Source organism: Nannospalax galili, unplaced genomic scaffold (genome assembly GCF_000622305.1).
Source record: "Nannospalax galili isolate Female #2095 unplaced genomic scaffold, S.galili_v1.0 scaffold25, whole genome shotgun sequence".
NCBI classification, from domain to species: Eukaryota; Metazoa; Chordata; class Mammalia; order Rodentia; family Spalacidae; genus Nannospalax; species Nannospalax galili.
The window spans coordinates 5,151,238-5,163,269 of NW_008355642.1; the positions used below are offsets into that span (position 1 = coordinate 5,151,238).

A 12,032-nucleotide genomic window follows, 5' to 3' on the forward strand; every position below is an offset into this window, starting at 1 on the left:
TCAAGCTTAAAACAATTTTAGAGTGAACTTCACCTTAAGAAATGCAGTCAATCTGGGACTGGAGCGCTGGCTCAACAGTTAAGAGCACTGGCTGCTCTTGCAGAAGACCCAGGTTCACATCCCAGCACCCACATGGCAGCTAACAGTCTGTAACTCCAGTTCCAGGGGATCTGAAACCCTCTTCCATCCCCCGTGGGCATTGCACTTAAATTTATGCAGGCAATACACTCATATACAGTAAATAAAATAAGAATGAATAAAATAGTTTTAAAAAACAATGTTTCTTAAACATGCAAGCCGCTAATACCTAACACAGTGGCTAGGTTTTATGGAGTCTTCAAGAGAAATTTAAGGCTTATTTACTTACTTGAAGGACCTTGCAGTTGTTTCATAATAACAGATTGTTGCACATAGGAAATAAATAGCAGTAAAATGGCTGCTAGATCAATTGAAACCTAGCTGGTGCCATGTAGGGGAAATGCCTTGACAAAATAGGTGAGGGTTTTAGGTAGGAAATATGACTTAAAATTTGCCTTAAAGAATAGAAGATTTAAAGAAGGAAGATAATTCCAGGATGCAGTTGTGGCATAAGCTAAGCTAGGGATAAGAACTCAGAATAATAACAATATGAAAAATGGACATTAAGTGGTGTATTACAGTGAAGAGAAATAAAATGAAGTGGACAACGGATAGCTAGATCCTAGGGCAGAGATCTGCAAATATTTTCTAAGAAGGCCAGAAGTGAAATATTTCCGGATTTGTAGAGCAGGCCATCTCTCACAATTTCTTAATTCTGCCATAGTCTGAAGGTATATATAGAGAGTAAGTAAAGGAATGAATATTTTTTAATTAAAATACTTTTATTTTATGTTTATGAGTGTTTTACCTGCATGTATGTAAGTACACCCATGTGTACAATATTCATGGAGACCAGAAGAGGGCATAGTATCTCATGGAACTGGAGTTATGGATGGTTGTTAGCCACCTTATTCGTGCTGGGAGCTCAACCTGAGTCTTCTGGAAGAGCTGCCAGTGCTCTTAACCACTGATCCATCTCTCTAGTCCCAGTACCATCTCTTAATAAATATCCTTGTTAATTCTTTGAGCATCTCATACAATGTATTTTGGTCAAATTCACCCCAAACTCCTCCCATTAACTCCTCTCAGATCCACTCCCTGTCCCCAAACTTTATGTCCTCTATTTTTTTAAATTTAATAACTCATCTACTCCAGTTTGTCCTCTCCATATGCTTCTGGGTTTGGGGCCATTCAGTGGAGTCTGGTCCACCTACCAGGACTCACACCGTTAAAGAAAACTGACTCTCCCCCATCAGCCAACTGCCAATAGCTCCTCAGCTATGGGTAGGGACTCATGAACCCCTCCTCCACCCACGTTCATTGGCTTGATCTTCTGCAGGTTTTATATAGCCAACCACAGCTGCTGTGAGCTCATGTATGCAGCAGTCCTGTCATGTCAAGAAGACAGTTTCGTTCCAGTCCTCTTTGACCTCTGTCTCTTAAAATCTTTCTACCTACCCTTCCATGATGGTCCCTAAGCCTTGGGGAGCAGGGAGTGATACCGATGTCCCAATTGTGTCTGAGCATTCCATAGTCATTTATTCTCTGCACTTTGACCAGTTTTGAGTTTTAACATTAACTACTGTACAAAGAGACTTCTCTGATGAGGTCTAAGAGTTGCAGTAATCGATGGGTAGAGAGAGATGAATTGGAAGAGCAGTTTGATACTATTTCCATTTAACAAAATAATAGTAGGTTCATACCTGGGCCCTGTGAACTCCCCAGGCATGGGTTCTTGACTAGATTTACAATACCAGGCATATGTTTCCTCTTGTGGAACAATCTTTAAATCCAATCAGAAAGTAGTTGTTTACTCCATAATATCCATGCTAGTATTGTACCCATGAACATATCTTGTGATACCAGTTATTATTGTAGTTCGCATCTGGGTTAAGACTGTTGATGACTTCCCCCCACCTCCTAGCAACCTTCCAGTACTATGAGAACTAGCCAGCAGGAGGAAGCTTCCTGGTCAGTACAGAAGAAATCCAGTACAATTTTGTTCACAAAAACAGGCAATGAGTGAAATTTGCTCACCAGGCTATAGTTTCCAGACCCCTGACTTAGAACCCCTCTTTCTAAACTGTCTTCCAAATTACACACAATGAACTCATAGGAGCCTGGAGATAATTTAGGGATGAATGGTGGTATTCGATTTCTTTTGTCTATAGAGAACAGAAAGCATCTTCTACTGTTGTAAGAAATTACCACAAATTTAGTATTTTAAAACAACACTAATTTACTGTCTTACAATCCTGTAGGTTAGAAGTCTGACTCAGATCTTATCAGGCTAAAATCAAGGTGTTGGCAGACTCTCTTCCTTTCTGCAGGCTCTAAGGGAGAATCCAATTCCTTTTCTTCTCCAGCTTCTGGAAGATGCCAGCATTCCTTGGCCCAAGGCCCTCTTCTCCAACTTCAAAGTCATCACTGATGGCTTACATCCTCCTCACATTGCATCATTCCAGTAAATTTGCTTCATCATCACATTTCCTTCTCTGATTCTCATTCTTCCACATTTAAAGGCCTCAGTGGTTATATTGGATCATTTAGGATAATTTCCCTAATTTAAGGTCAACTGATGAGTAACCTTAACTCTCTTTTGCTATGTATCCTAAGATATTCACAGGTTTCAGGGATTAGGACATAGACATCTTTGGATGATTATTATTTTATCAGTCTGCCCACTGGTGCTGTATGATTCATTTCTGATATTCAAAAAGCATTTACCCATCCAATCCCAACATCACTAGAAGTTCCTGAGTCTAAAATCTTATCCAAATATAATCAGCTCAAAAGTCCCAAGTTTCATTTCTTTTTTAAAAATATTTTTTATTATTTTTATTTATGTGTATATTATTGCCTACATGTATGCAAGTGCACCTGTGTTGTGCAATGCCTGTGGAGGTCAGAAGAGGGCATTGGATCTCCTGGAAATGGAGTTAGGGACAGTTGTTAGCTACCATGTGGGTGCTGGGAACTGAATCTGGGTCCTCAACAAGAGCAGCCAGTTCTTTTAACCGATGTACTATCTCTCTAGCCCCTCCCCCATTTCATTTCTAAATCATTTTATGAGTATGATGTATTTGAGGACAAATTTCCTCTTATCTGTCATCTCCCCACCCCCCAACTCTACAGCTAAAATACAACATAGGGAAGGGCAGTAGATACCAGTTATATAAAAGTTCCAGGTCAAGTGGGTTTTAAAATGAAAAACGGGTAGAGAAAGGACTCCGAGGTATCAACCAATTTCAAAAATCTAGCTAGGAAAATTCCATGGAATTTCAAAGATGGGTCATAATTTTCTGGAGCTTGCAGCTATACTCTCTATCTTTGAGGCCCAGCTCCACAGGCTTATGGTTCAACCCTCAAAATGATGTGTTCATGAAGAGTAGCATGTTTTGACAGCTGAGTAGTTTCATTAGTCTTTTTCTTCAATAGAGGTTTTTAAGTCTAACAGGCTTCTTTTATTTTATATTCTCCCCCACCCATCCCTTTCAGTCCAAGCTGAAAGTATTTGTGCTTATGTCATTGTCAAAACCCTTGCAGGTCTTCCATGGATATGATGAATAGTCATTCCATTCAATAAGGGACTCTTGACAGATCTTTCCTAGATAATCTTATTTGTCTTCTTGGCTTCAGTTTAAGATGGCTGTGGTGGCCTATGAGTCACACACTTAGTATTCTCAAAGAGCCTTTTATGTCACTGAATATTTTGACCTATTGAACTTACTGAGATATTACTAAATAGTTGTCCAACCCACTCTAAATTTTTTCCCTCTAGAGCTCACATTTTTTATCACAAATCTGTAAATTTTAGCATCATTTGTGATTTTGATTGACCACTAATTTTCCAAAATATCAAATCCTGGTTCTTCTTTGGTTATCAGTTCTTCCTTCAATTTATCTTTCCCTTCCTGTGTTTTACATGAAGAGCCAGGGGACACCTTTCCACAACTTCAACACTTTGCCTGGGAGGATCTCCTCATCTAAATGCACAAATTCATCATTTATAAGCTATACTTCACATATAACTTCAGGGGATAGCTCTGCTATGTTTTCTACAACTATTTAACAAGAATCATCTTTCAGATTTTCTAGTAACATGTTGCTGATTTCCTCTGAGCCTTCATTAGCAATATCTTTTACCATTTGTATTTCAACTAACTTTGTTTACAGTGATTTACTGTGCTTCACCCCTTCCTTCTCAGCCCTCACCAGTTTAATTATCATCCATCCCTATTTCTATCAGCAGTCTGTTCAATGAAATTTAGACTTCATCATGCTTCTCAAAATTCTTCCAGCTTTACCTTTCCCATTTTCCCCTTTTTTCTGTTTTTAGACAGAGTTTTAAACTCCTCATCCTCAAAAATGCCCCAACTGCCAAATTCAATTCTAAAGCTACACATTTTTAGGTATTTGATATAGCAACACCCTGTTTCTAGGCATGAAAATGTGCTATATTCTGTTTTTTTTCCATTTGGTTAGTTATTCTGTGTATGTGTGTGTATGTTCATGTGTTCACGAAACTCATGAGACTCGGTGACAAGCACCTTTACCCACTTGCTCCATCTCTTGGACCCTATATTCTTTTAATTACTTCATATATTTGTGAATCTGGGTTTAATCCATTTACATTTAAAGTAATCATTGGTAAGTAAAGACTTTTGCCATTTTGCAACTTGTTTCATAGCTTTGCCTTTCATTTTTTACATTGCTGTCTTTTTTTGGATGATATTTTCATAGCGAAATGTATAAATTCCTTCCTTCTTTCCTTTTATATACATTGTCTAGCTACTTTCCATGTGGTTATCATGGAGATTATATTTAACATATCTCTTCCTCTCTCTCCCTTTTCCTTTTAGACCTCTATAATTCCTGTGGTAGACCACTGATGGTGTCCCATAACTCCTTCAAGCTCTGTTCATCTTTCTTGAATTTTTATTCTTTTTGTTCTTCAATCTCAATAATATCCTACTTTAAGTTTACTAATTCCTCTGTCCAAATCTGCCTTTGAATCCTTCTAGTGAATTGCTTATTTCAGTCACTGTACTCAGTTCTGCATTTTGTTTTGGTTTCTTTTTAGGTTTTTTGACTCCTTGTTGCCATTTCCATTGTGTTCAAACATCATTTAGTTCTTGGAGCATCTTTTGTTTTATTTTTGTTTGTTTGTTTGTTTGAGACAGGGTCTCACTATATAGCCCTGGCTGGCCTGGAACTTACTATGTAGACCAGGCTGGTTTCAAACTCAGTGTTCTACTGCCTCTCAAATATTGTGACTAAAAGCATGCACCATCAAGCCCAGCATCTTAGAGAAATTTTTTTGGAATTTTGGAGATAGGGCCTCCCTATAGCCATATCTGGCCTGGAACTTAGATTAGAGACCAGGCTGGCCTCAGCCTTACAGAGATCTGCTTGCCTTTGCTTCACAAAGAGTGCTGAGCTTAAAGAGATTAAAGGCATGCACCACCACAACTAGCATCTTTTTGAGCATCTTTAAGCCAGTTATTTTAAAGACCTTCTCTGATAATTCTATATCATCTTTTTCAGAGAGAGTTTTCTCTAGATTTTATTTTTCTTTAATTGAACCATATTTTACAGGTGTGTGTGTGTGTGTGTGTGTGTGTGTGTGTGTGCACTGTGATTTTTAGAAGGTGGTAATAATTCTGGAAGTCAAATTTTTTCCCCGTTCCTAGAATTTGCTGTGTTTTTTTTTTCTTTGATTTTGTTATTTTGGTTTGCTATAAGCTATCTCTATGCCAGACATCAGGTACAGTTTAAACTTAAGGTCTTCTCACATGTTTTCTGAACGCGTACCTTCCCTTTGAAATTCACAGTGACTTTCTAATTTTTCCCATATATGTATATATATATATATATTCATATTATGTGTGTCTATATGTATATCTATCTATACACACATGTGCATAAATATATATGTGCATATATATACACATAAATACACACACCTACTTTTGAATATCTTAATTTTTAATGCCTGGCTCCCCAAACACAGCAAAATGAAGTGAGAAAATAAAGTGCTATCTCCATGTGTTTCCTGACATCATTTCAGCTGGAGAAGACATAATAATGGAGGAGCTCTAATAAAAAAAATCAAATCATCCCCTTGCCTGTGTACGTCTGTGATCAGAAGCTGTAGTGATGAGAGCACAGATCCACTATGCTTGAAGAATAACATCCTTTTTTTTTTTTTGCCTGCCCTGCTTCCTACAAGCTGTTCCTGGAACACAGGCAGGATTGTCTTTCACGGCACTAGAGGTAGAGGATGTGCTGCTGCTGCTGTACCAAGAACAGTAATTGGCCACAGTTAACCACAATTTGCCATATAGATGCTCTGAAATACTTAATATTATTTCGTTTAGAACCAGAACTCAAATATAGACTCTGATAGCAACTGCGCAGGAAAATGAAGGGATGTTTTTTCCTGTTAGTGCTGTTTCTCTATGATCACACAGAGTCTGCCAGTGCAGATATCTAGGTAAGGAGACAGATTCTCTATGTGCCCTACTCTATCATCTTCCCAGAAACATATTGAATTTCCTTTTCAAAATAGATTTCTAAAGAGGGAACAAGGCATAATTCTATAACTGTGACTCGAGGAAAGGATACTAACAGAGATATCGGAGCGCTAGTATGTTGGAAAGGGGTAAGAGTTAATAGGGGAGCTCATATATCATTGTTTTCATTGTTTTAATTTTGTATATATAGTGAGAATCTAATTTAAAATGAGTAAGGTGGAAGGAAAGAAAAGTTTCTCTGAAGAAGCAATCTCCAAAAACATTGGGTAATGATCCTGAGGGTAAATATAGTTTAAAAAATTCTGAATTTGTAATGTTCCAGGTATGTATGCATCTGTATTAAGTTGTGATCCTGGGGTATAGAATTTAGTAGGAATTATTATTTTTATTTATTGGTTTTTGTTATTTTATGTGTACGATTGTATTGCCTGCCTGTGTGTAAGTGCACTTATGTCGTTCAATGCCTGTGGAAGTCAGAAGAGGGCATTCAATCCCCTAGAACTGGAGTTATAGACAGTTGTTAGCTGCCATGTAGGTGTTGGGAACCAAACCTAGGCCCTTTGCAAGAACAGCCAGCGCTCTTAACCACTGAGCCATCTTCCGGTCCCCAGAATTTACTGTGAATTATTAATTAGACAAGAGGCAGAACTCAGATACAGCATCCAATAGCAGCAATGTAGTAAAATGAAGAAACATTTTTTCCATTGGTGCTATTCTGCTATGATTAGTGTTTGGCTATGCAGAGGAACTATAAAGACATGAAAAGTTAATATTTGATTGATTTTTAATATATAAGGTTTACTATGTGTCTCATTTTCAGTTTGATCCAAACTGTTTACCTGTCATCATCTGACTAATAATTCCTTATAAATTCATCAGTAGTTCTGTTTTTTCTCTGCACTGGTGTTCTGTTATAGTCTCTAATGACAACTTACTCATCCCCTAGTTCTATAAGCCCTGAAAATATATACAATTCTACTTTTTTGTCTTATGACCATTTTAATTTTCTAAAAGTGACTATTCAGCATTATGATATTACCGTTATGGGTTTTTTTGCATTATGTTTTTATTATGGTAGTTTTCAAAGGCAGTAGATGCCCATCTTAGTTTCTTAAGGAGTAGGTTTTGAAAACTGTGCTGGATATTGTAAATTGCTGGCTTATGTTAAATGGGAGCTTCTCAAAGACCAAAAATTATTCACTAATAAGTGCTGAACCTTGACATACTTATCACATTTTCTTTCTTTCTTTCAGGTTGACAATAAATGCCCTTGCACAGAAGCTTACTGCTTATTGGAAGGAAAAGACATCTCAAGAAAATTTTGAGACCTTACCTGCATCCAGGCCAGTACCATGACTACTAAAATATTTTTAAAATATGAAAATATTAAAGGTAGTATTCTTCTATCAATTGGAAGAAACAAGGACAAAATGTTGTTTTTCACACAACGTAGTTTAGTTAACTAAAACTAAGAAACATGAGTACTAATTACATCATTTACCTGTTCTTTATGGTTTAAAACTTATGTGGTTTGGGTCATAAATGTGAAGAGCTTAATACTGTTAGTTTAGGATAGACCGTGTAATATAGTAGGAGATTATGGTCATTAAATCAGACACTCCTGGGTGGAAAGTCTGGACCTGCCTCTTGATAGTTGGGTAGACTTGGATAAATGAGTCACTTCACTTCTCTGAATGCATTGAATTAGGATGTTCCACACTTTTAGCACAGTACATGACATAGTGTAAGTGTTCAGACATGTTAAAAAAAACTTGCCTTCATTTTACCTGCTGAATATTGTTAGGACAAAGCTAATATTTCAGAGCAGAAACAGAAAACCAAACATTAAAGAAAAAGTAGAATTTATTGAATCTATAACTCAGTAGGTAAACATCATGATACAGAAGATAGACCTCATAGCTACATATATGAAGTTAATTATACCACCATCAAGAGAAAGATTAAAATAATAGATATTACACTGCCCTTCTTGATTAAGGGGATGCACCCGTCTATTTTTTAATGAAACCGCTCTATCACTATACGTTACAAATTTTTGTTTCAAATCCAACCTGAAGGTTATGTGTATGCTTCTACTTTTTTCTACAGATATCAGCTCAAATACATCCCCTTTGTCTTACCAAAACATGCAAATTAAGGTGGTGTATCTTTTTGTCTTTCAAAATAGCAATGGTTAATGTATCAAAGCAGATGTTCATGTATTGCTAGACCATGTAAGAGATAACAGCAGAATTCTAATGAAAATAAATTATTCATTCATTATTTACTTATTCCCAGACATTGTTCTTAGTTCTTTACATGTAATAATTTATTTAATGATGTCAACAACTCTAAAGTGCACAGATACCATTTTTACCAATATAAAGGCTGATACATCAAGAGCTTAAATAATTTGCTCAAGATTAGATAAGTAGGACGTGATAGAGCTAAGGTTCAAATGTAAGCAGTCAGCCTCCTGGCTACACTCTGCTAGAGGGTCACCGTGAGGGAAATATAATACAGCTCCCTTAACTTCCTATTTACTGCAAACATGCGATATAAACTTCTTTCTGCTGGTTTCAAAGATTCACCATGGACTGCAGTGAGTTGCTGCCTCTTAGTGTGCTTGTCTCCATGGATAATATAGGACTCTTTCTGCAAGAGTCTTCTGTGAAAATTCGTCTAAACCCGAAGCTAACATGGCCTTTCCTCTTTTTTGACTACTGCTGAAACTACTTTCTGCAGGCTCTGGCTCTGACTAAAACTGTCTCTATGGAAATACATAGACACAAGAGGTCAGACCTGAGCATAGAGTTTAAAGGTTGCAAGTCTGGAGCAACCAAGAGTTAAGAGGGGGCACTAGGTAGGTCAAAAATGTTTACAAACTTAGTTAAATAGAATGTTTTTAAGAAGAAGAGGATGTTGTATTTGAGTGGCATGAGTGCCTTTTATTTTTTTCATTATGTATTTCTCTATTTCCTAGTTTTTCCATCATGAAGTTGTATTACTTTTTTTGCAATAAGAAATCAATCTTTATATATAAAACATGGCTTCTGGAAGATTCTTTAAGAGTTGATGGAGGGTTGGAGAGATGGCTCAGTTAAGAGCACTGACTGCTCTTGCAGAAGACCTGGGTTCAATTCCCAACACCCACATGTAAACTAACAACTTTATGCAACCCCATTTCCAGAGGATCCAACATCCTCTTCTGACCTCCGCGGGCACTGCACAACATGAGTGCATTTACACACATGCAGGCAATATATTCATACATATAAAAAATAGAAATAATAAATTTTTTTTAAAAAAAGAGTTGATGGAAACAGATGAGGTGCTTAGGAAGGCAATAATTCAGTATTGCCTGTTTCTTTTCTTGGCCTTCTAGAAATTGCTTTTTTTTACTCTGTTTTATTGAAATTTTGAAAATTTCATGTCATATTTTGATTGCATTTAGGTCCCCTTCCCTGTCTGACCCACTCCTTACTACCTCACCCAATTTCATATACTCTAATATATATAATATATAACATATTAATATATATTAATCTCCAAAGTAATTTTTAAAGGAAAAAAAAAGAAGTCCAAAGTGTATAGGGTCGTAGGGAAGATATTTTAATGACGATGCTCTGTGACTCCTATAAATACATTTTCAACTTGTTCAGTGATTGGAGAAGTAAATAAAATTACTCTATGGGTTTTATTTCTTGGTAATAATGTACTATATACATAATATTTTCTCAGGTTAATAAATTTCAGAAGTAAAATTATTTATCTCACTATTCTTACATTTTGTATCCAAATCTGATATGTATGTATATATAGGAATGCATAGTGAAATTTGTGTCCCCAAATGCCTTATAATTAGAAAAAAAGAATGACTTAAAACAAATGAAAAAAATTACTGAAATAAGACTTGAAAGAACCACAACACTTCCTTGTAAAACCTAGTAGAAGACCAGTATAAATACATACGAAACCCAGCCTGGTAGTAAAATGGACATAAGGTGTCTCTCTTCCTCTGGTGTCTTGTTTCTAGCCTCTGTTCTCTCTCAAACACAACCTTCCACACTGTAGCTACTGACATTTTCTATCACGTATGTGCTGCCCCTTTTCACAGAGGAAACAAATTCACTTTAGGGTATAGGCCACTGGGGTCCACGCTTCTGGAAGTGGATGAGAATGGATATATGCTTTTAAGAGGTGAAGTCTGAACAGTTTATCCTATAATTTTACTCAATTGTTGGAGCCACCATTTCTAGTTAGGAAATTTAATCAAATTATATTGCTTTTTAAGATTAACTTTGGGAATATCAATAAAATTGTGAATGAAACATTATAAACAAATGATTTGTTTTGTGATGTTGGAACTCCACCCCAGAGCCTTATGCATGCTACACAAGTACTTTGCACTGAGCTATATCCCCAGACCCAAAGTATTTTTTTAAAAGAAAAATAAAAAAAAAAGAGTGGGGCTGGAGAGATGGCTTAGCGTTTAAGAGCACTGACTGCTCTTGCAGAGGATCCAGGTTCAATTCCCAGCATCCACATGGCGGCTACTCCTTAACTCCAGTTCCAAGGGAATCTGAAGCCCTCTTCTGACCTCCGCAACACTGTACAACATGGGTGCATTCAAATACATATAGGCAATACACTTATACACATAAAATAAAAATAATAAATAAAATAAAAAATTATTATTAAAAAAAGAAAAAAGAGAAATCAGAAGATATTTTGATGACAGTACTTCTGTGACTCCTATAAATACATTTTAAATCTTTTCAGTGACTGGAGTAAATAAAATGATTCTATGGGCTTTATTGTTGATAATAATGTATTATATATGTAAAATGTTTCTCAAGTTAATGAATTTCAGAGGTTAAATTATTTAGCTCGTTATTCTTACCTGTTGTATCCATATCCGATGTAGTTATCTGTGATGTACATTTAAGGTATCTAGATTATGACATTTCTAGCATACTTCCTATATAAAAGGATTTTTTAAAACTTTCAGGATGTTTTTTAATATAAGACAAGGCAAAGAGCTATACAATAACACTTCTGTTTTTCCTCAACCAGGAAGATTCCTGACCAGACATGGGTACAGTGTGATGAGTGTCTTAAGTGGAGGAAGCTTCCTGGCAAGGTAGATCCATCCACATTACCTGCAAGATGGTTTTGTTACTATAATCCCCATCCCAAATACAGGTAAGGTTCTAGTATTCAGTATTATTCTTGAGATAAATGTGTGCTGACTGGCCCTACCTTATCTATATAACCTTTGGGGGGGTGGGGCTGGTCTGAAACATACTATGTAGACCTGGCTTGCTTTGAACTCACAGAGGTCCACCTGCCTCTGAATCCGGAGTGCTGGGATTACAGACACATGCTTCCATGTCTAGTTCTAACCTTATTTTTCAT

General features: G+C 36.5%; 2 protein-coding genes across 3 annotated transcripts in view; one reads left to right on the top strand and one right to left on the bottom strand.

Annotated features, from left to right (window-relative positions):
- Morc4 (MORC family CW-type zinc finger 4) overlaps positions 1–12,032 on the top strand; it is a 62,455-nt gene that overhangs the window by 27,924 nt on the left and 22,499 nt on the right. For both annotated transcript variants that reach the window (XM_029556030.1, XM_029556031.1), the window contains exons 10-11: positions 7,868–7,957; positions 11,691–11,819. In XM_029556030.1, the coding sequence (XP_029411890.1) occupies positions 7,868–7,957; positions 11,691–11,819 (219 nt within the window). The remainder of the gene's footprint in view (positions 1–7,867; positions 7,958–11,690; positions 11,820–12,032) is intronic.
- Positions 1–12,032, bottom strand: part of Cldn2 (claudin 2) — a 64,882-nt gene that overhangs the window by 9,977 nt on the left and 42,873 nt on the right. The gene's annotated exons all lie outside the window — the stretch shown is intronic.